Source organism: Aegilops tauschii, chromosome 7, assembly GCF_002575655.3.
Source record: "Aegilops tauschii subsp. strangulata cultivar AL8/78 chromosome 7, Aet v6.0, whole genome shotgun sequence".
Taxonomy (NCBI): domain Eukaryota; kingdom Viridiplantae; phylum Streptophyta; class Magnoliopsida; order Poales; family Poaceae; genus Aegilops; species Aegilops tauschii.
Genome location: NC_053041.3, coordinates 602,551,273 through 602,573,851, shown reverse-complemented (window position 1 = coordinate 602,573,851; position 22,579 = coordinate 602,551,273). Strand labels below are relative to the sequence as shown.

The 22,579-nt window shown below is 46.4% G+C and overlaps 1 protein-coding gene across 1 annotated transcript; it reads left to right on the top strand.

The window, feature by feature from the left end:
• The first annotated feature begins 7,318 nt into the window (after positions 1–7,318).
• LOC109731988 (protein trichome birefringence-like 5) lies at positions 7,319–8,890 on the top strand. Its single transcript, XM_073504537.1, has 3 exons — positions 7,319–8,026; positions 8,096–8,289; positions 8,398–8,890. Exons 1-3 carry the CDS (start codon positions 7,319–7,321, stop codon positions 8,888–8,890), a joined length of 1,395 nt encoding a protein of 464 aa, XP_073360638.1.
• Positions 8,891–22,579: the final 13,689 nt, after the last annotated feature.

Sequence of the window (22,579 nt, the reverse complement as noted above, 5' to 3'; positions counted from 1 at the left end):
TTGTTGACTGGAAATGATATAGAATTTCAGGATAGCATAAAAGGATACTTGCATAAAAGTTTTTCAATGAAAGACCTCGATGAAGCTGCTTATATATTAGGCATCAAGATCTATAGAGATAGATCAAGACGCTTAATAGGACTTTCACAAAGCACACACCTTGATAAAGTTTTGAAGAAGTTCAAAGTGGATCAGTCAAATAAGAAGTTGTTGCCTATATTGTAAGGTGTGAAGTTGAGTAAGACTCAAAGCCTGACCACGGCATAAGATTGAGAGAGAATGAAAGTCATTCCCTATGCCTCAGCCATAGGTTCTATAAAGTATGCCATGCTATGTACTAGACCTATTGTGTACCTTGCCATGAGTTTGGCAAGGGGATACAATAGTCATCTAGGAGTAGATCACTGGACAGCGGTCAAAATTATCCTTAGAGGACTAAGGAAATATTTCTCGGTTATGGAGGTGATAAAGAGTTCATCGTAAAGAGTTACATCGATGCAAGCTTTGACACCGATCTGGATGACTCTAAGTCTTGATCTAGATACATATTGAAAGTGGGAGCAATAAGGTAGAATAGCTCCATGCAGAGCATTGTAAACATAGAAATTTGCAAAATACATACGGATCTAAATGTGGCAGACCCGTTGACTAAAACTTCTCCCACAAGCAAAACATGATCACACTTTAGTACTCTTTGGGTGTTAATCACATAGCGATATGAACTAGATTATTGACTCTAGTAAATCCTTTGAGTGTTGGTCAGATGGCGATCTATCTCTATAGATCTTGATGCTCAATATGTAAGCAGCTTCACTTAGGTCTTCTTTGAAAAACTCCTTTCAAACATTCCTTTATCCTTTCCAGAAATTTCTACATCATTTCAGATCAATCAATATGTCATTCACATATACTTATCAGAAAAGCTGTAGTGCTCCCACTCACTTTCTTGCAAATACAGGCTTCATCGTAAGTCTGTATAAAACTATATGCTTTGACCAACTCATCAAAGCGTATATTCCAACTCAGAGATGCTTGCACCAGTCCAAAGATGGATCGCTGGAGCTTTGCACACTTTGTTAGTACCTTTAGGATCGACAAAACCTTCTGGTTGCATCATATGCAACTCGTCTTTAAAAAAATCATTAAGGAATGCAGTTTTGACATCCATTTGCGAGATTTCATAAAATGCGGCAATTTCTAACATGATTCGGACAGACTTAAGCATCGCTATGAGTGAGAAAATCTCATCGTAGTCAACACCTTGAACTTGTCGAAAACATTTTTGCAACAATTCGAGCTTTGTAGATAGTAACACTACTATCAGTGTCCGTCTTCCTTTTGAAGATCCATTTTATTCTCTATGGCTTTCCGATCATCGGGCAAGTCAACCAAAGTCCATACTTTGTTCTCATACATGGATCCCATCTCAGATTTCATGGCCTCAAGCCATTTTCCGGAATCTAGGCTCACCATCGCTTCCTCATAGTTCGTAGGTTTGTCATGGTCAAGTAACATGACCTCCAGAACAGGATTACCGTACCACTCTGGTGCGGACCTTACTCTGGCTGACCTACGAGGTTCGGTAGTAACTTGATCTGAAGTTTCATGATCATCATCATTAACTTCCTCACTAATTGGTGTAGGCATCACTAGAACTGATTTCTGTGATGAACTTCTTTTCAATTCGGGAGAAGGTACAATTACCTCATCAAGTTCTACTTTGCTCCCACTCACTTCTTTCGAGAGAAACTGCTTCTTCAGAAAGGATCCATTCTTAGCAACAAAGGTCTTGCCTTTGGATCTGTGATAGAAGGTGTACCCAACAGTCTCTTTTGGGTACCTATGAAGACACATTTCTTGGGTTCGACCTTATCAGGTTGAAACTTTTTCACATAAGCATCGCAGCCTCAAACTTTTAAGAAACAACAACTTGGGTTTCTTGCCAAACCATAGTTCATAAGGTGTCGTCTCAACGGATTTAGATGGTGCCCTATTTAACGTGAATGCAGCTGTCTCTAATGCATAACCCCAAAACGATAGTGGTAAATCGGTAAGAGACATCATAGATTGCACTATATCCAATAAAGTACGGTTATGACGTTCGGACACACCACTATGTTGTAGTGTTCCAGGTGGCATGAGTTTGTGAAACTATTCCACATTATTTTAATTGAAGGTCAAACTCGTAACTCAAATATTCGTCTCCGCGATCAGATCGTAGAAACTTTATTTTCTTGTTATGATGATTTTCCACTTCACTCTGAAATTCTTTGAACTTCTCAAATGTTTCAGCCTTATGTTTCATCAAGTAGATATACCCATATCTACTCAAATCATCTGTGAAGGTCAGAAAATAACGATACATGCTGCGAGCCTCAACACTCATCGGACTGCATACATCAGTATGTATTATTTCCAATAAGTCAGTTGCTCGCTCCATTGTTCTGGAGAACAGAGTCTTTAGTCATCTTGCCCATGAGGCATGCTTCGCAAGCATCAAGTGATTTATAATCAAGTGATTCCAAAAACCCATCGGCATGGAGTTTCTTCATGCGCTTTACACCAATATGACCTAAACGGCAGTGCCACAATTAAGTTGCATTATCATTATTAACTTTGCATCTTTTGGCTTCAATATTATGAATATGTGTATTACTACGATCGAGATTCAATAAACCATTTATATTGAGTGTATGACCATAGAAGGTTTTATTCATGTAAATAGAACAACAATTATTCTTTGACTTAAATGAATAACCGTATTCGCAATAAACATGATCCTATCATATTTATGCTCTACGCTAACACCAAATAACATTTATTTTAGGTTCAACACTAATCTCGAAGGTAAAGGGTGTGTGCGATGGTGATCTTATCGACCTATGAATTACTTCCAACACACATCGTCACCTCGCCCTTAACTAGTCTCTGTTCATTTTGCAACTCCTGTTTCAAGTTACTACTCTGAGCAACAAAACCAGTATTAAATACTGAGGGGTTGCCATAAATAGTAGTAAACTACACATCAATAATATGTACATCAAATATACTTTTGTTCACTTTGCCATCCTTCTTATCCGCCAATTATTTGGGGTAGTTCCGCTTCCAGTGATTAATCTGCCAATTATTTGGGGTAGTTCCGCTTGCACGTGAGATGGAGTAGTTTTCTATGGTGAACATCACTATGTTGATCATATCTTCTATATGATTCACGCTCGACCTTTCGGTCTCCAGTGTTCCGAGGCCATATCTGCATATGCTAGGCTCGTCAAGTTTAACTCGAGTATTCTGCGTGTGCAAAACTGGCTTGCACCCATTGTATGTGAACGTAGAGCTTATCACACCCGATCATCGTGTGGTGTCTCGGCATGACGAACTTTTGCAACGGTGCATACTCAGGGAGAACTCTTGTACCTTGAAATTTAGTGAGAGATCATCTTATAATGCTACTGCCGAACTAAGCAAAATAAGATGCATAAAGGATAAACATCACATGCAATCAATATAAGTGATATGATATGGCCATAATAAGATGCATAAAGGATAAACATCACATGCAATCAATATAAGTGATATGATATGGCCATCATCATCTTGTGCCTTTGATATCCATCTCCAAAGCACCGTCATGATCACCATCGTCACCGGCGCGACACCTTGATCTCCATCGTAGCATCGTTGCCGTCTCGCCAACTATTGCTTCTACGACTACCGCTACCGCTTAGTGATAAAGTAAAGCAATTACATGGCGATTGCATTTCATACAATAAAGAGACAACCATATGGCTCCTGCCAGTTGTCGATAACTCTGTTACAAAACATGATCATCTCATACAATAAAATTTAGCATCATGTCTTGACCATATCACATCACAACATGCCCTGCAAAAACAAGTTAGACGTCCTCTACTTTGTTGTTGCAAGTTTTACGTGGCTGCAACGGGCTGAGCAAGAATTGTTCTTACCTATGCATCAAACCACAACGATTTTTCGTCAAGTATGTGCTGTTTTAACCTTTACAAGGACCGGGCGTAGCCACACTCAATTCAACTAAAGTTGGAGAAACTGACACCCGCCAGCCACCTTTGTGCGAAGTTCGTCGGTAGAACCAGTCTCGCGTAAGCGTACGCGTAATGTCGGTCCGGGCCGCTTCATCCAACAATACCGCCTGAATCAAAGTATGACATGCTGGTAAGCAGTATGACTATTATCGCCAACAACTCACTTGTGTGCTACTCGTGCATATAACATCTACGCATAAATCTGGCTTGGATGCCACTGTTGAGGAACGTAGTAATTTCAAAAAAAATCCTACGCACACGCAACATCATGGTGATGCATAGCAACGAGAGGGGAGAGTGTTGTCTACGTACCCTCGTAGACCATAAGCGGAAGCATTATGACAACGCGGTTGATGTAGTTGTACGTCTTCACGATGGACCGATCCTAGCACCGAAGGTACGGCACCTCCGCGATCTGCACACGTTCCGCTCGGTGACGTCCCACGAACTCACGATCCAGCAGAGTGTCGAGGGAGAGTTTTGTCAGCACGACGGCGTGATGACGGTGATGATGAAGCTACCGGCGTAGGGCTTCGCCTAAGCACTACGACGATAAGACCGAAGTGGATTATGGTGGAGGGGGTCACCGCACATGCCTAAGAGATCAATGATAAACTTGTGTCTCTATGGGGTGCCCCCTGGCCACGTATATAAAGGATGGAGGGACGAGGAGGCCGGCCCTCATAGGGCGCGCCCAAAGTGTGGAGTCCTACTAGGACTCCCTAGTCCTAGTAGGATTCCACCTCCCACATGGAATAGGAAAAAGGGGAAGGGAGAAGGAAGGAAGGGGGAGCCCCCTTTCCCTAGTCCAATTCAGACCAGTCCAAGGGGAAGGGGCGCGGCCACCCTTGAGGCATGTTTCTCCTTTCCTGTATGGCCCATTAAGGCCCAATACGAATTCCCGTAACTCTCCGGTACTCTGAAAAATAGTCGAATCACTCGGAACCTTTCCGATGTCCGAATATAGTCCTCCAATATATCGATCTTTACGTCTCGACCATTTCGAGACTCCTCGTCATGTCCCCGATCTCATCCGGGACTCCAAACTACCTTCGGTGCATCAAAACACATAAAATCATAATACCGATCATCACGGAACTTTAAGCGTGCGGGCCCTACGGGTTCGAGAACTATGTAGACATGACCGAGACACGTTTCCGGTCAATAACCAATAGCAGAACCTGGATGTTCATATTGGCTCCCACATATTCTACGAAGATCTTTATCGGTCAAACTGCATAACAACATACGTTGTTCCCTTTGTCATCGGTATGTTACTTGCCCGAGATTCGATCGTCGGTATCTCAATACCAAGTTCAATCTCGTTACCGGCAAGTCTCTTTACTCGTTCCGTAATGTATCATCCTGCAACTAACTCATTAATTACATTGCTTGCAAGGCTTATAGATGTGCATTACCGAGAGGGCCCAGAGATACCTCTCCGACAATCGGAGTGACAAATCCTAATCTCGATCTATGCCAACTCAACAAACACCATCGGAGACACCTGTAGAGCACCTTTATAATCACCCAGTTACGTTGTGACGTTTGATTGCACACAAAGTGTTCCTCCGGTATTTGGGAGTTGCATAATCTCATAGTCATAGGAACATGTATAAGTCATGAAGAAAGCAATAGCAACATACTAAACGATCAAGTGCTAAGCTAACGGAATGGGTCAAGTCAATCACATCATTCTCTAATGATGTGATCCGGTTAATCAAATGACAACTCATGTCTATGGCTAGAAAACTTAACCATCTTTGATTCAACGAGCTAGTCAAGTAGAGGCATACTAGTGACAATCTGTTTGTCTATGTATTCACACATTTACTAAGTTTCCGGTTAATACAATTCTAGCATGAATAATAAACATTTATCATGATATAAGGAAATATAAATAACAAGTTTATTATTGCCTCTAGGGCATATTTCCTTCAGACTACTCCCGCTCCAAGAAGAGGGCGGCACCGGCCGAAACCGAGGGGGAACACCCTTCCCCAGCTCTGAAGAGGAGGGGAGGGGAAAGCTCGTCATAGTTGATGACAGCTCGGACTCCGATAAGGAGTCTGCAACTTCGGAGAAGATCACGGAGCGGGTTTCCAGAATCAAGCGCCGCGCCGAAAGTTAAGAGTCCAAAGACTTTCCGGGAATCAATTTTATTAACCCAATACATAAAAGTATATGTTCTTTTGCACCGCATCCCGCCCCGCAACCTCCCCACTGGCCAGGTGTCAAAGGGCACTTCTCCGCGGGCCGACCTGGGGGAGAGTGGAGGCGCGTCGCATTCTGCGCCTCCCCCATTCATCGGAGATACCGGGGAGGTGTTGTCCCAGAGGACCCCACCCGTGTCGAACATGGGGGTGATGAGGATATTTTCATGGCCAAAGCTAAAGCTTCGGCCAACGACAATAAGGAGAAGGAGCTTGGGCAAGCCAAGCCTTCCCAGACGGCGGTTCCGGAGCCTGAGCAGCCCTTCGGAACAATGCAACCGCCTTCCACCGAAGGAGGAGCAGGGGCCCCACCGCCTGTGCCAAACACTGGAGGTCGAGGTGTGGCTGAATGGCCGGACATGATGGAGGAGGCTATGAAAAGCTCCTCCATAGTCGCCCAACACCGCATCCTAATGGGTGCGGTTTTGCAAAGCATCCGGTCTAGACGAAAAACGGTGGGGGAAGCAATGTACGTGAGAGGGGAGGTCAAACGAAATGAATGACAACAGATTCTCCTCTAATATTATCAACCAGATTCGAATTGTGACGGAATCGGTGTAAAATCTGTTGGTAGCCGGCTTGGTCACACAACAGCAAACTGATCTCGAGGCGAGATGAAACGGACATCAAGAGCTCCCGTTTTTACATTGCAGTGGTCAGTTATTTTTTCTTCAGATAGTGTAGTGATCAGATTTTCTTTTTTGTGGGGAGGGAAGTGCAATGGTCAGCGGGAAGCACAACTCCCCGAAAGAGAAAACCGTTTGTAGGACGGAAGCCCAAGTCAGCCCATCTTATCGTATTTTCTGCAGCTCGACCCGTCTTATGATTGATGGTTCCGCCTTCCACCCGGCCCATGTTCCTTCCGAGCCGTGTACCTCTGGTTGCTCGATCTGACCGGAGCAACTGACGCGCGCGCTCCCCGCCACGCCAGTCGCCCGAAGGATCCACCGCCCGCCACCTTCGACGGCTCGCCGGAACCCGGAGGCCTCGCATCACGCCTTCGCAGTCACTGAAGTCCGGTGATCTGGCTCCACCAGCCAGCAGATGCCGCCCGCGCCGCCGCTCCCGTGCCGCCTCGTGCTCCCGCTCGCCGCCTTCGTCTCCGTTCCGTTCCTCCTCCCGCTCACACTCCCCCTCCTCCTCCTGCTGCGCCCCTCTGCCACCTCCCCGCACGCTCTGTCCTCCCATCGCCTCTCCTGGCTCCCGTCGATTCGCGTCTCGCATCGGTCACCACCGCCACGGACGGCACGAACGTCAGCCCCGCCGGCACAAGCGACGTCGTCACCTTCTCTACCGCCGCCGCGGCCGCTGACACAGACGGCGTCACCTCTCCCACGTCCCACGCCGCCGCCCAAGGCAGCCGGCCGCGAGAAATCCGAACGCTGCGACATCTACGACGGGACGTGGGTCCCGGACGACAACGAGAAGCCGACGCGGCCGCTGTACGCGCCGGGCACGTGCCCGTACGTGGACGAGGCGTACGCGTGCGCGTCCAACGGGCGGGCGGACGCCGGGTACACGCGGTGGCGCTGGGCGCCGCGCCGGTGCCGGCTCCCCACGTTCAACGCGACGGACCTCCTGTCGAGGCTGCGCGGGCGGCGGCTGATGCTGGTGGGCGACTCCATGAACCGGAACCAGTTCGAGTCCATGCTCTGCATCCTCCGCGCCGCGCTCCCCGACAGGTCCAGGATGTTCGAGACCCACGGGTACCGGATCTCCAAGGGCCGCGGCTACTTCGTCTTCAGGTTCCCGGTAAACTCCATGACGCAGTCAATGAATCAAGCTCCATTGGTCGAAGGTTGAAGGATGGGATTATTGTAGGATTTTGACTGCACGGTGGAGTTCGTGCGCTCGCATTTCCTGGTCCGGGAAGGGGTGCGGCTGAACCGGCTGGGGAACTCCAACCCGACCCTCCAGATCGACCGCATCGACAAGACGGCCGGCCGGTGGAAGAAGGCCGACGTCCTCGTCTTCAACACCGGACACTGGTGGACGCACGGCAAGACCGCCAGGGGGTACGTTATGCACCGCCGGAGATGACACCACTCCGTCCATTGATTTGCAGGTTCAAATCATCCATCGATAAAACCGATGAACAATGTGTGTGTGGCTCCACACTGCAGCACCAACTACTACATGGAAGGCGACACGCTGTACCCCCAGTTCAACTCGACCGAAGCCTACCGGAGAGCCCTCCAGACATGGGCGCGGTGGGTCGACAAGAACATGGACCCCGACAAGAGCGTCGTCTTCTACCGGGGATACTCCACGGCGCATTTCAGGGGAGGGGAGTGGGACTCGGGCGGCTCCTGCAGCGGCGAGACGGAGCCGGCGTTCAGGGGGGCGGTGGTGGACAGCTACCCGGAGAAGATGCGGATCGTGGACGAGGTGGTGGCGCGGATGCGGTTCCCGGTGCGGCTGCTCAACGTCACGAGGCTGACCAGCTTCCGCAAGGACGGCCACCCGTCGCTCTACGGCATGGCGCCAGAGAAGAGGGGGAAGAGGAAGCAGGACTGCAGCCACTGGTGCCTCCCCGGCGTGCCGGACGTGTGGAACGAGCTCATCTACGCGTCGCTCGTCTTGGAGCCCAACCCCAGGTCATGGGACAAATCATAGGCAGCTAGTAGATGAGATCATGAGAATGAGATACACATGACCTTGTAAATTGTCCACAAAAAGTTATTTCAGTCCGCATTATAAATAGAAACAACAAATCAGCTCAAACTACTGTAGTACAAGCAAACCCAAAAAATCAAAAAGAATTTGAAAAGAAAAATACCACCAAGTGACAACAATATCATGGGGTCGTCGGCCGGAGGCATCGCCCGCCGTGTCATGTAGCGCAATCAACATCTGCCCAAGCCTGTCGTGATCCCGCTGTTTAACCAGCGGGTGCGAGCGCTGAGAAAACACGAGAAATTTGAAGGAAGAGTCAGATGCCCGTCGAAGGAAGATCCGCTCGATCACCATCTTATTACGCGTCGTCCAAAATGTCCAAGTTAGAGCCGCAAAAACTAGCCAGAAGAGTCGCATGTTCCTCCCTATCTGCGTAGCTCTGGTCTGGAGGAAGCCGGCTAGGTCGTGAGCTTCCCAATCCGGGCCTAGTGCCTCACGCACAAAGCTCGAACGCACGTGAGACGCCATGTAAGAGAAAAGGATGTGGTTTCCCCGTTTCCGCAACCCCACAAAGGGGAAATAACCCATTACCCGGGCCGTGCCTCTTGAGCACCTCCATTCCTGATGGGAAGCGATCCCTCAACAATTGCCACACAAATTTTGGACCCCGATAACAACTGAACAATCTATCTAGGAGCTCCCCGGAGCGAACTATTTGGGAAGGACCATCGATCGGAACAAACGATCTTGTTCGATCTCGGAAGGAGACCACACCGGCTGATACTTCTTCTGGCCTATTTCTACTGGCCCAACAGGCACGAATCCAGCCGGCCCAAAAAAAGAAAAAGGCCACAATGCAACAGGCACGAGTTGAGTCTGGCTTCATGATTAATGGAAAAAACTGGGGGGAAATGGCCATGTTAAATCAGGGAAACTACTAGAAATTTCAACAAATTGCGATGTTCTATACTCAATTTCCCCTTCATTGTACGGCATGGCGCCGGACAAGAGGAGGAACGTGTCCAAGAGGAAGCAGGACTGCAGCCATTGGTGCCTCCCCGGCGTGCCCGACGCGTGGAACGAGCTCATCTACGCGTCGCTCGTCTTGGAGCCCAATCCCAGCTCATGGGACTAATCATAGGTAGGTAGCTAGTAGATGAGATCATGCATGAGAATGAGATACACATCACATGAGCTCGTAAATTGTCCACAAAAACTTATTTCGCTCCGCTTTATATAAATATAAAAGCAACCAATCATTCAAACAACGAGTATGAAAGTACCGAAATATATAGAAGGTCTGCTGGGCTAGAACACAAGCAAGCCCAAAAAATCAAAAAGAACTTGAAAAAAGAAATACCACCGAGTGACCACAACATCATGGGGTAGTCGGCGGGGTGATTGTAACATCCCAAAATTCTAAATTTCGGAATGTTATATTAAATAGATAGTTTTGATTGATTATATGATTGCTTGTGTGAAACCGAGTGAAATTTGAAACTTTTTGAAAGTTAAATGAGAGGGAATAAAATGACTTTCCCAAACTTTCATTTTGCATTTATGATCTCCATGAATTCAAATTCTTTTCATCACAAAACCCTGGAGAGAAGATGACATGACTTCTTCCATTTAAATAAATGGAAAGGGGTTTTCAAAAGATTTGAATTTTATTTGGAAATATTTTTTCAAATTCAGAAACTTTATGCAACTCAATGATTTTCATGACAGAAGATAAAATGACTTCTTCGAATTATATGAAATATGAGTTGGGAGTTTAAAAGAATCAAATTTAAAGTCCCTTGAAAATTATTTGCAATTTGGAGTTCTTTGGATTTTATTCAAATTATTTTTTCTCCAAAAATAAAATAGATGCAAATTAGTGTAAAATGATTCCCTACATTAGAAAATTGGAGAGAAATAAATTTGAATTTATATTGGTATTTCTAAAATGATTTTTATAAGGTTTTATTGCAGCAGTGGCACTGTTTGATTTATTTGAATTTTTGTAGATTTTATTTGACGCCAGAAAATTTTTCAAGTTACAGAAAATCTTTTTCTGAAAATTTTGATATATTATATGCCTTTAAAATGTTTTTTATTTCATTTGTTTTTATTATTTTTCTTTGTCTGTGTTTAAAAAAAAGATCCGCGTGCCGACTGGGCCGGCCCAGCTCCGCCGCCGCCTTCCCCCCGCGCGCCGCCTTGTCCTCGCCGGACTCCGGCTAGGAGTCCGGGTCGGAGCCGCCTCCTGCCGTCGCCCCTTGCCCAAACCGCCCCTCTGGCCTATATAAGCCGCGCCCGGACCACCCCTCTCTCTCCTCCTCCTCACATCGCGCCACCGCTGCCGCATCTCGCCGTCGCCGCCGCACCCCGCACTCACCGCTTTGCGCCGCCGCCGCTGCCTGTGAGCGCCGCCTCGCGCCGCATCGCCTGCACGCCGCCCCGCTTCACCACCGCTCCGCCTCCCGCGCCGCGTAGCCCCCGCCGGCGCCTCGCCGCTGCAAACCTCGCCGCCGTGGTCGAAGTCCGACACCGCCGTCGGACGCGCTAACCGTCGTCGCTGGTTTTCGACGGAAAAACCGTCCCGAACCGGTAAATGAACCGATTAGATTCATCGTTTTTTCTTTATGTTTTTCTGAAAACCCTAGATCTGGTTTTTTGGGTTTTATTATACAGCGAACGTCCGCTGTTTAGATCAGGAAAACGAACGTTCGCGTTTTAGTCTTTCTTTTTCGTGTTATTTTTTTTCAGGGACCTATCTGCGATTAAAGTTTTTACAGATTAGTCCCTAATGTTAAAACGATCCCTAATTTTTGCTCCTTAGTCGGAATTAGATGAAACCAACGCCCACTTTTTCGTTATGATCCCCTCTATCCAGTAATCCAACTCAAACCTGTTTTTGAAAGTTTTAAAAGTTGAATTCAAACAGATTTGTATTTAAACTTCGTTTGATCGTAACTCAAGTTTTATAACTCCGTTTGAGTTGATTCTTTTTGCAAATCGAAGCTCTTTACCTAAACTTTCTGATAAGGCCAAATTCACTTAATTTTGGTACTATTAGAAATTGTTTTTGGTTGCAAGAGTTATTTTCTAGGTTTCGAAGCGTTCCGAATTGTTTTTTCATTCTTTCTGATCTTTTGAGTGAGTGCTTATGTATGCAATTGCTTGCTCACGATAGATTGACCGGAGTGTGACGAGTAGAACTATCAGGAGCTATGAGTGCGAATCATCTTCATCAACGGTACGAGGGAAGTACACACTTTGACCATATCCCTTTATTACCCAGTTTTTATGCATTAGCTCAACCCTCAAACATTGCATGGTTTGGAATTGATAACATGTGGGTATTGGGAAGTAGTTGATGAGGTAGGAACCTATTGTCCTGCATTCAAACCTTGGGAGTTACTTCTACGTTATGCTTATACTGCTCTGCTATGCTCGTAGACGTGGATTGGTTGAGTGTATTCATGACAGATTTGAGAGTTATCATTAATAGTTAACTTAAGGTGGCTACTTTAATACACATCTGGGTGGATTGGTTGGGGCACCCTGGGGATATACCAGTGGCTTGCCCGGACACCTGGGGATATACCAGTGTTGTGCTAGGAGATCCCGGGGTACCCGTGTGATCATCCTATGCTTTGCCACCCAGGCTCAAAGGGATCATAAGATTATTCATGCTAGAAACTTCCGTGTGCAGCCACAAGCCATTGTGGGCTCTGGCATAGTTGAGTAAGTTGTGGGGAACCTTTCCATGATGGGCTCGCAGATGTAGGGGATTGTAGGTGTACCGGCCTATCTATCGGTTAAGGGGGCCTCTTCGGAAAGACTGTGTCTCAATCATCCGTTTCTCAAACAACATGCAGTGCGAGAAATTCAACGGAGGAGATCGAGTCTTGTGGGGAAAAGTGCGCAAACCTCTGCAGAGTGTACAAACTAATCATGATTAGCCGTGTCCCCGGTTATGGACATCTTGAGTATCTGGTATTTGAATTATTGCTTGATCTCATCACTCTATTTAATGAAATTGTTGGGTTACTAATGATTTGGTAATATTTTGGGATTGAGTTGGGGATATACCTTCTCAATATGGGTAATTCAATTTGGTAGAAAAATAAAATTTATTCCTTTGAGGTAGGAAAAAATTGCCTTTATGCAAAAAATTAAACATAGAGCTTTCCACCAGCCAAATATGCATGTAGTGATAGCCATTACTCAGCATTGCTCTATAGTGTGAAATTGCCAGTACATTCAATGTACTGACCCTTTGTGGCTGCAACGTCTCATGTTGCAGGATTCTTACGACGAGTAAGTGATACGTTAAGGTTACGGTTTCTACACTCAACTTTGCCGTTGGTCTTGATGGGAACCCACAACCTTGTTGTTACTTCCGCTATTTGGATTGAGGTAATAGTATTTACGTTACTTTATACCTGTGGTGTAGTTCTGTTATAAATCCTCGAGTACTGTGTGTGTCAGCATACCGATCCAGGGATGACACTTAAGCACAGAGACTTGACCGTCCGAGGTCGGGTCGCTACAAGATGGTATGAGAGCACATGTTGACTGTAGGATGTGACCCCTAGAAACTGGCAAGCCCATAGCAAAGATTTTCTCTATAACTTTTTTTTTCAAAAGATCTTTTACCTCTCTTCTTTTCTGAGCTTTATCAAATATTCCCTTTTAGTTAGACTATACCCTTTCCCCTTTTGACCACACGAAGATTCGACTGATGAGACCACTCCAAGAAGTACAAGATGTCAGACAACTAAGACCAGTTCGGAATGAAGTGGATTTTACCGTGCATTATAATAATGGAAACTACAACGGTTGAAGACCCCGAAGACTAGGAGAATTTGAAGGCTCTGAAGAATTTCCAGATTGGTATGACCTAGGAAGGCTACCCTTACAGAACTCGTCAGACTATTGAAGCTGTCAATACCCGAGATCAAGGTGTGTCAGAGAAAGACCGGAACATGGAGCGTTAAAACTCAATGTTTTTGTCAAGAAAACCCTAAGGCAGGAGATATCAACTATGGAATGATAGCTCATGGCAATGACATGTGCATAAACTCGACTATCCATGATGTTATCGCCCGCTTATGCAATTGTCACCGTGCTGAGTTAAGCATGCATTTCTTCGGAAGGATTGGATGGTAGAAGGCTGATGGAGCACCTATCAGCAAAAGATGAAGTTTTAATCTTAGCTGGTGAATCGCCAGGATCTGGAGTATTACATCAAGAATTTTAAGATGGACCTGCAGGAAGCCGTATTTGATGAGAAAGCATTTTGTTAAGAACTCAGGACCCAGAAGCTGAAAGAGCCAAGCTGGAGGAGCGAAACCTCGAGATACCGGAGATTCGATAGGAACTGAAGGACAATAGGACCATGGTTCATGCCAAGGATGTTGAAACCTAGAAGTTTGGAACGCAACTCCAGAATATTAAAGGACGTCACGAGAGACTTCGCGTCAACAAAGATGATCTGGCAAAAGAACTTGAGAAGGACAAGCGATCGGAAGTAGCCATCGGAGACATGAACAAGACTTGAAGAGTTTGGCGACTTTGAAGATTTATTGACCTTTAGAAGACCAAATCCCTGTTATATACCTACGTTAGGTGTGACGATTGAGAGCTGTCATTTGTTTGATATTTTTCCGACAGCCACAAATAAAATCTGTCTTTTCAAAACTATTGTTTGTATTGTGTGTATCCCTCTCTATCCCTCTCGTCTCACCCCAAAACCCATGGACCCAATAGAGGATGAATGGAGATGAGCTTATATTTTCTGGACCGATGAGTCAATTGGAGACGGACCGATGGATTCAGAACATGGAGGATCACATGAAGAATAACACTATAGCCGGAAAGGATATGACCCAGCATGCTCTTTGGTGCTTTGAAAGAGGTGCTGCTGCTTGGTGGAGGATGTACCAAACCATCAATGGATGGCAAGAAGTAACCACTTGGGAATAATTTAAGTTGGCTCTGCTAAAGTCTCGGCTTGTGTCCTAGAAGTTGAAGCCTCATGGAAATGATATGAAGGGACCTTGTGCATACAAGGTCTGTGGAGAAATAGGACACAACCATAAGGAACACAAGGATGAATGCCCAAATTGTGAAGAAAGTCACCCAACTGAAGAATGCCCAACTAGGAAGATTACTTGTTTCTTGTGTGAAGGGACTACCCACTACCCTGTCCAGTGTCACATTTACCCCATGGTACAAAGAACCATCCAGTAGAAGAAAGAAGTAATGAAAGGAGCCCTCATGGAAATTTTAGATGAACCTGTGATGAGGGAAGAGGTGGAGGACACACCAAAAGAAGACCCAATTAAACCCTGCACTAAGTCTTGCTATTCATGTGGAGAAGGAGGACACGTCTCCTAGAATTGTATGAATGGGGATCTAGTACAATTCCCGACAGAGGAAGTAGAGTATGACCCACAGGAAATAGAAGCCCTAATCGGAATGGAAAAGTCCAGGAAGAGAAGTAGAATGGATACCAGGAAGGACCTGAGTCATATCACCTGTTTCAGTTGCAAGGAGTCAGGGCACTACTTTAGCGGTTTCCCAAAAAGGAAACTTCGAGACTTGTCAGAAGTAATATGTTTCCGTTGTAATGAAGCCGGACACTTTGCCAGAGATTGTCCCAAAGAGAAGGAGGCTTGTGCTAAATAGTTGAGTTGCAACAAAATAAATGTAGTAGTAGTAGAGGGAACATTTATTTTATATTGAGGTGTTGAGTTGAGGCATGCAATGGAAATGCAGGAGATTGTAAGAATTGGAGAATCAATAAAGTTAGCATCGTTGGTACTGATTGGATTTAATGAGTTGTTACTCTATGAAGAAAGATTTTGACCATTTTCGAGGATATGAGAAATATGGTCTATGGATGAATTTGTGCATTTCAAGGGTGGCAGTACCCTGTGAGGACACTTGACCCTTGGAAAAGATAATGATATTCCACGAAGTGGACTTCGGACAAAATAAGTACGAGTTTTATCTCGATAGGTGGGATACCCCAAGAATATGAAGGGATGAAGTACTATTGGATATAAAGGAGTTATAATGTTGGTAACATGGAGCAAATGTAACTCCATGATGAGTTGGAGTAATCACGTCTTAGGTTGGTACAAATAGAAGGAAGGTAGACAGTACAATTGGATGAATTTAAGAATGCTAGGAAGCTGGATGTGGGAATAATGATCAGTTGCTGTCGTGGTGAGCGCACGGCAGATGCCATGGGATGGCTAAAGATAGGAGGAGGCTCAAGGGCACTGGTGGGCTCCAGAGGCGAGGTCGGCATGAGCGAGCGCGGGACGCAAGACATACCCAGGTTCGGGGCTCTCCGGAGAGATAACACCCCTAGTCCTGCCGAGTGTGGTTTATACGTAACAGTACAGTGTTGCTCCTAGAGCTGTATGGAGGAAAAATGAGGTCGGGCCAAGGCTTAGGCTGCTCCATCTCCTCGGGTGTTGCTTGCTGGGTGTGTGGTGTTGCTTGTGTGAATGAGTTGAGTCGCTCGTATGCATGAGGGCTCCTGGGGGGTTTTGTAGGTCAACCCCCCAGCGGTACAATGGTAATGTTACAAGGCCGTAGGGCCGGGTCGTCAGTGTCCAGGGAACCCGGTGCTGGGACCCGCCGGGTACCAGGCCTCGCCGTGTTCTCCGGGCATGGGCCCCATGCGCCTAGGGGGCACTGTGTGAAGTCTTGTCGATCGTCAGGACGAGGCCGAGTCGAGTCGGCTACAGTGGCGTTCCATGAGGTCGCCGCTTACTAGCGTCATGGGTGACGTCGGCCGCACTGTTCACTACTAGGAAAAGGGCTGCTAGTGGCACACCTGTTTTGCCTACTGATGGCGCACTACAGGTGCGCCACTAGCACCACACCATTAGATTTTATTACTAATGGCGCACCATGTAGTGCGCCATTAGTACACCCTATGGTGCGCCATTAGAATGCCTCCTAGGGGGCCATATTTAACCATGTCTCTGGCTTACTAATGGCGCACTGCTTGCTGATGCGCCACTAGTATGCATTTTGCAGTGCGCCACTAAAGTTCTGGGTGGTGCGCCACTAGTATGAATATTAGGGAATTTTTTTTTTCTTTTCTGATATTTGCACAGGTTACAAAACATATTACTGCACAGAATATAGACAGCACAACATATAAACAGCAGAGTTATCGAATACAATAGAAGATTAGTCTCCGAATACAATTCATCATATTAGTCTCCGAATTCAAAAGACCGAACAAAGTTAGAACATTACAAGTCTCGAAACCGCGAGTAGCGAGTTTGTCTTCACATTACAAGTAGATATCGAGCATCTAAACTACCATCACATAGAAGAGAGCTGCGGTCATCACGATTAGCATCATCACGATGAAACTGGTCTTCATCCGGTTCCTCCTCCGCTCCCTCCTCTCTCCCGCTAGATAGCGCGCGCATCTAACTTCCGCCTCCACCCTAGTGGTGTACCCTTTGTAACTGTTACCACTGAAACGGTGAACCTGTCTCCGACACTCCTCTCAGTCGTCGTAGACTCCGGGAACCTTACCCTTGTACACGACATACGATGGCATCTCTATGCACTATCCAAACAAAACGTTACTAGCAATTCACAGACAATACATAAGCAATATATGAGTATGCAACAAAAGGATCGGAAGAGAAAAGCAACACATTAATAGCACGATTCATGGTCCTACTAATAAATGTTGGGGATCGTTGAAGAAATAAAAAAAATTCTACGCATCACCAAGAACAATCTATGGAGTCTTCTAGCAACGAGAGGGAAAAGAGTGCATCTACATACCCTTGTAGATCGCGAGCGGAAGCGTTCAAGTGAACGGGGTTGATGGAGTCGTACTCGTCGTGATCCAAATCACCGATGACCGAGCGCTGAACGGACGGCACCTCCGCGTTCAACACACGTACGGTTGGGAAGACGTCTCCTCCTTCTTGATCCAGCAAGGGGGAGGGAGAGGTTGATGGAGATCCAGCAGCACGACGGCGTGGTGGTGGAAGTAGCGGGGATCTCGGCAGGGTTTCGCCAAGCTCAGCGAGAGGGAGAGGTGTCACGGGAGGGAGAGGGAGGCGCCAGGGGCTTGGGTGCGGCTGCCCTCCCTCCCCCCTTTATGTAGGGGTCCAGGGGGGGCGCCGGCCCCCAGAGATCCCATCTCAAGGGGGGGCGGCGGCCAAGGGGGGGGGGACTTGCTCCCCAAGTCAAGTGGGGCGCCCCCCACCCCTAGGGTTTCCAACCCTAGGCGCAGGGGAGGCCCAAGGGGGGCGCACCAGCCCACCAGGGGCTGGTTCCCTTCCCCACTTCAGCCCATGGGGCCCTTCGGGATGGGTGGCCCCACCTGATGGACCCCCGGGACCCTTCCGGTGGTCCCGGTACAATACCGGTGACCCCCGAAACTTTCCCGGTGGCTGAAACTGGACTTCCTATATATAATTCTTCACCTCCGGACCATTCCGGAACTCCTCGTGACGTCCGGGATCTCATCCGGGACTCCGAACAACTTTCGGGTTACCGCATACTAGTATCTCTACAACCCTAGCGTCACCGAACCTTAAGTGTGTAGACCCTACGGGTTCGGGAGACATGCAGACATGACCGAGACGACTCTCCGGTCAATAACCAACAGCGGGATCTGGATACCCATGTTGGCTCCCACATGTTCCACGATGATCTCATCGGATGAACCATGATGTCGAGGATTCAATCAATCCCGTATGCAATTCCCTTTGTCGATCGGTACGTTACTTGCCCGAGATTCGATCGTCGGTATCCCAATAGCTTGTTCAATCTCGTTACCGGCAAGTCACTTTACTCGTACCGTAATGCATGATCCCGTGAACAAACACTTGGTCACATTGAGCTCATTATGATGATGCATTACCGAGTGGGCCCAGAGATACCTCTCCGTCATACGGAGTGACAAATCCCAGTCTCGATTCGTGCCAACCCAACAGACACTTTCGGAGATACCCATAGTGCACCATTATAGCCACCCAGTTACATTGTGACGTTTGGCACACCCAAAGCACTCCTATGGTACCCGGGAGTTGCACAATCTCATGGTCTAAGGAAATGATACTTGACAATTGGAAAAGCTCTAGCAAACGAACTACACGATCTTTGTGCTATGCTTAGGATTGGGTCTTGTCCATCACATCATTCTCCTAATGATGTGATCCCGTTATCAATGACATCCAATGTCCATAGTCAGGAAACCATGACTATCTGTTGATCAACGAGCTAGTCAACTAGAGGCTCACTAGGGAACTGTTGTGGTCTATGTATTCACACATGTATTACGATTTCCGGATAACACAATTATAGCATGAACAATAGACAATTATCATGAACAAGGAAATATAATAATAACCATTTTATTATTGCCTCTAGGGCATATTTCCAACAGTCTCCCACTTGCACTAGAGTCAATAATCTAGTTACATTGTGATGAATCGAACACCCATAGAGTTCTGGTGTTGATCATGTTTTGCTCTAGGGAGAGGTTTAGTCAACGGATCTGCTACATTCAGGTCCGTATGTACTTTACAAATATCTATGTCTCCATTTTGAACACTTTCACGAATGGAGTTGAAGCGACGCTTGATATGCCTGGTCTTCCTGTGAAACCTGGGCTCCTTCGCAAGGGCAATAGCTCAAGTGTTGTCACAGAAGAGAGTCATCGGGCCCGACACATTGGGAATAACTCCTAGGTCGGTAATGAACTCCTTCACCCAGATTGCTTCTTGTGCTGCCTCTGAGACCGCCATGTATTCCGCTTCACATGTAGATCCCGCCACAACGCTTTGCTTGCAACTGCACCAGCTTACTGCCCCACCATTCAAAATATACACGTATCCGGTTTGTGACTTAGAGTCATCCAGATCTGTGTCGAAGCTAGCATCGACGTAACCCTTTACGATGAGCTCTTCGTCACCTCCATAAACGAGAAACATATCCTTAGTCCTCTTCAGGTACTTCAGGATATTCTTGACCGCTGTCCAGTGTTCCATGCCGGGATTACTTTGGTACCTTCCTACCAAACTTACGGCAAGGTTTACATCAGGTCTGGTACACAGCATGGCATACATAATAGACCCTATGGCCGAGGCATAGGGGACGACACTCATCTTTTCTCTATCTTCTGCCGTGGTCGGGCATTGAGCCGTGCTCAATTGCACACCTTGCAATACAGGCAAGAACCCCTTCTTGGACTGATCCATATTGAACTTCTTCAATATCTTGTCAAGGTACGTACTTTGTGAAAGACCAATGAGGCGTCTTGATCTATCTCTATAGATCTTGATGCCTAATATATAAGCAGCTTCTCCAAGGTCCTTCATTGAAAAACACTTGTTCAATTAGGCCCTTATGCTTCCCAAGAATTCTATATCATTTCCCATCAACACTATGTCATCCACATATAATATGAGAAATGCTACAGAGCTCCCACTCACTTTCTTGTAAACACAGGCTTCTCCATAAGTCTGTGTAAACCCAAACGCTTTGATCATGTCATCAAATCGAATGTTCCAACTCCGAGATGCTTGCACCAGCCCATAGATGGAGCGCTGGAGCTTGCATACCTTGTTAGCATTCTTAGGATCGACAAAACCTTCCGGCTGCATCATATACAATTCTTCCTTAAGAAAGCCGTTAAGGAATGCCGTTTTTACGTCCATTTTCCATATCTCATAATCATAGAATGCGGCAATTGCTAACATGATTTGGACGGACTTCAGCTTCGCTACGGGTGAGAAAGTCTCATCGTAGTCAACCCCTTGAACTTGTCGATAACCCTTAGCGACAAGTCGAGCCTTATAGATGGTCACATTACCATCCGCGTCTGTCTTCTTCTTAAAGATCCATTTATTTTCTATGGCTCGCCGATCATCGGGCAAGTCAGTCAAAGTCCATACTTTGTTTTCATACATGGATCCTATCTCGGATTGCATGGCTTCAAGCCATTTGTTGGAATCTGGGCCCGCCATTGCTTCTTCATAGTTCGAAGGTTCTCCGCTGTCTAACAACATGATTTCCAGGACAGGGTTGCCATACCACTCTGGTGTGGAACGTGTCCTCGTGGACCTACGAAGTTCAGTAGTAACTTGATCCGAAGTACCTTGATCATCATCATTAGCTTCCTCTCTAGTCAGTGCAGGCACCACAGGAACATCTTCCTGAGCTGCGCTACTTTCCGGTTCAAGAGGTAGTACTTCATCAAGTTCCACTTTCCTCCCACTTACTTCTTTCGAGAGAAACTCTTTCTCCAGAAAGGACCCGTTCTTGGCAACAAAGATCTTGCCTTCGGATCTGAGGTAGAAGGTATACCCAATGGTTTCCTTAGGGTATCCTATGAAGACGCATTTTTCCGACTTGGGTTCGAGCTTTTCAGGTTGAAGTTTCTTGACATAAGCATCGCATCCCCAAACTTTTAGAAACGACAGCTTAGGTTTCTTCCCAAACCATAATTCATACGGTGTCGTCTCAACGGATTTTGACGGAGCCCTATTTAAAGTGAATGCGGCAGTCTCTAAAGCATAGCCCCAAAATGAGAGCGGTAGATCAGTAAGAGACATCATAGATCGCACCATATCCAATAGAGTGCGATTACGACGTTCGGACACACCATTTCGCTGAGGTGTTCCAGGCGGCGTGAGTTGTGAAACTATTCCACATTTCCTTAAGTGTGTGCCAAATTCGTGACTCAAATATTCCCCTCCACGATCTGATCGTAAGAACTTTATTTTCCTGTCACGTTGATTCTCAACCTCACTCTGAAATTCCTTGAACTTTTCAAAGGTCTCAGACTTGTGTTTCATTAGGTAGACATACCCATATCCACTCAAGTCATCAGTGAGAGTGAGAACATAACGATAGCCACCGCGAGCCTCAACACTCATTGGACCACACACATCAGTATGTATGATTTCCAATAAGTTGGTTGCTCGCTCCATTGTTCTGGAGAACGGAGTCTTGGTCATCTTACCCATGAGGCATGGTTCGCACGTGTCAAATGATTCGTAATCAAGAGACTCTAAAAGTCCATCAGCATGGAGCTTCTTCATGCGCTTGACACCAATGTGACCAAGACGGCAGTGCCACAAGTATGTGGGACTATCATTATCAACCTTACATCTTTTGGTACTCACACTATGAATATGTGTAACACTACGTTCGAGATTCATTAAGAATAATCCATTAACCAGTGGGGCATGACCATAAAACATATCTCTCATATAAATAGAACAACCATTATTCTCGGATTTAAATGAGTAGCCATCTCGAATTAAACGAGATCCTGATACAATGTTCATGCTCAAAGCTGGCACTAAATAACAATTATTGAGGTTTAAAACTAATCCCGTTGGTAAATGTAGAGGTAGCGTGCCGACGGCGGTCACATCGACCTTGGAACCATTCCCGACGCGCATCGTCACCTCGTCCTTTGCCAGTCTCCATTTATTCCGCAGCTCCTGCTTTGAGTTAAAAATATGAGCAACCGCACCGGTATCAAATACCCAGGAGCTACTACGAGTGCTGGTAAGGTACACATCAATAACATGTATATCACATATACCTTTGGTGTTGCCGGCCTTCTTGTCCGCTAAGTACTTGGGATAGTTCCGCTTCCAGTGACCACTTCCCTTGCAATAAAAGCAC

Coding starts and splice junctions, on each gene's coding strand:
- LOC109731988 (XM_073504537.1), top strand. CDS start 7,319: ATGCCGCCCGCGCCGCCGCTCCCGTGCCGCCTCGTGCTCCCGCTCGCC. Junction 8,027..8,095: donor ACTTCGTCTTCAGGTTCCCG/GTAAACTCCATG, acceptor GGATTATTGTAG/GATTTTGACTGCACGGTGGA. Junction 8,290..8,397: donor CACGGCAAGACCGCCAGGGG/GTACGTTATGCA, acceptor TCCACACTGCAG/CACCAACTACTACATGGAAG.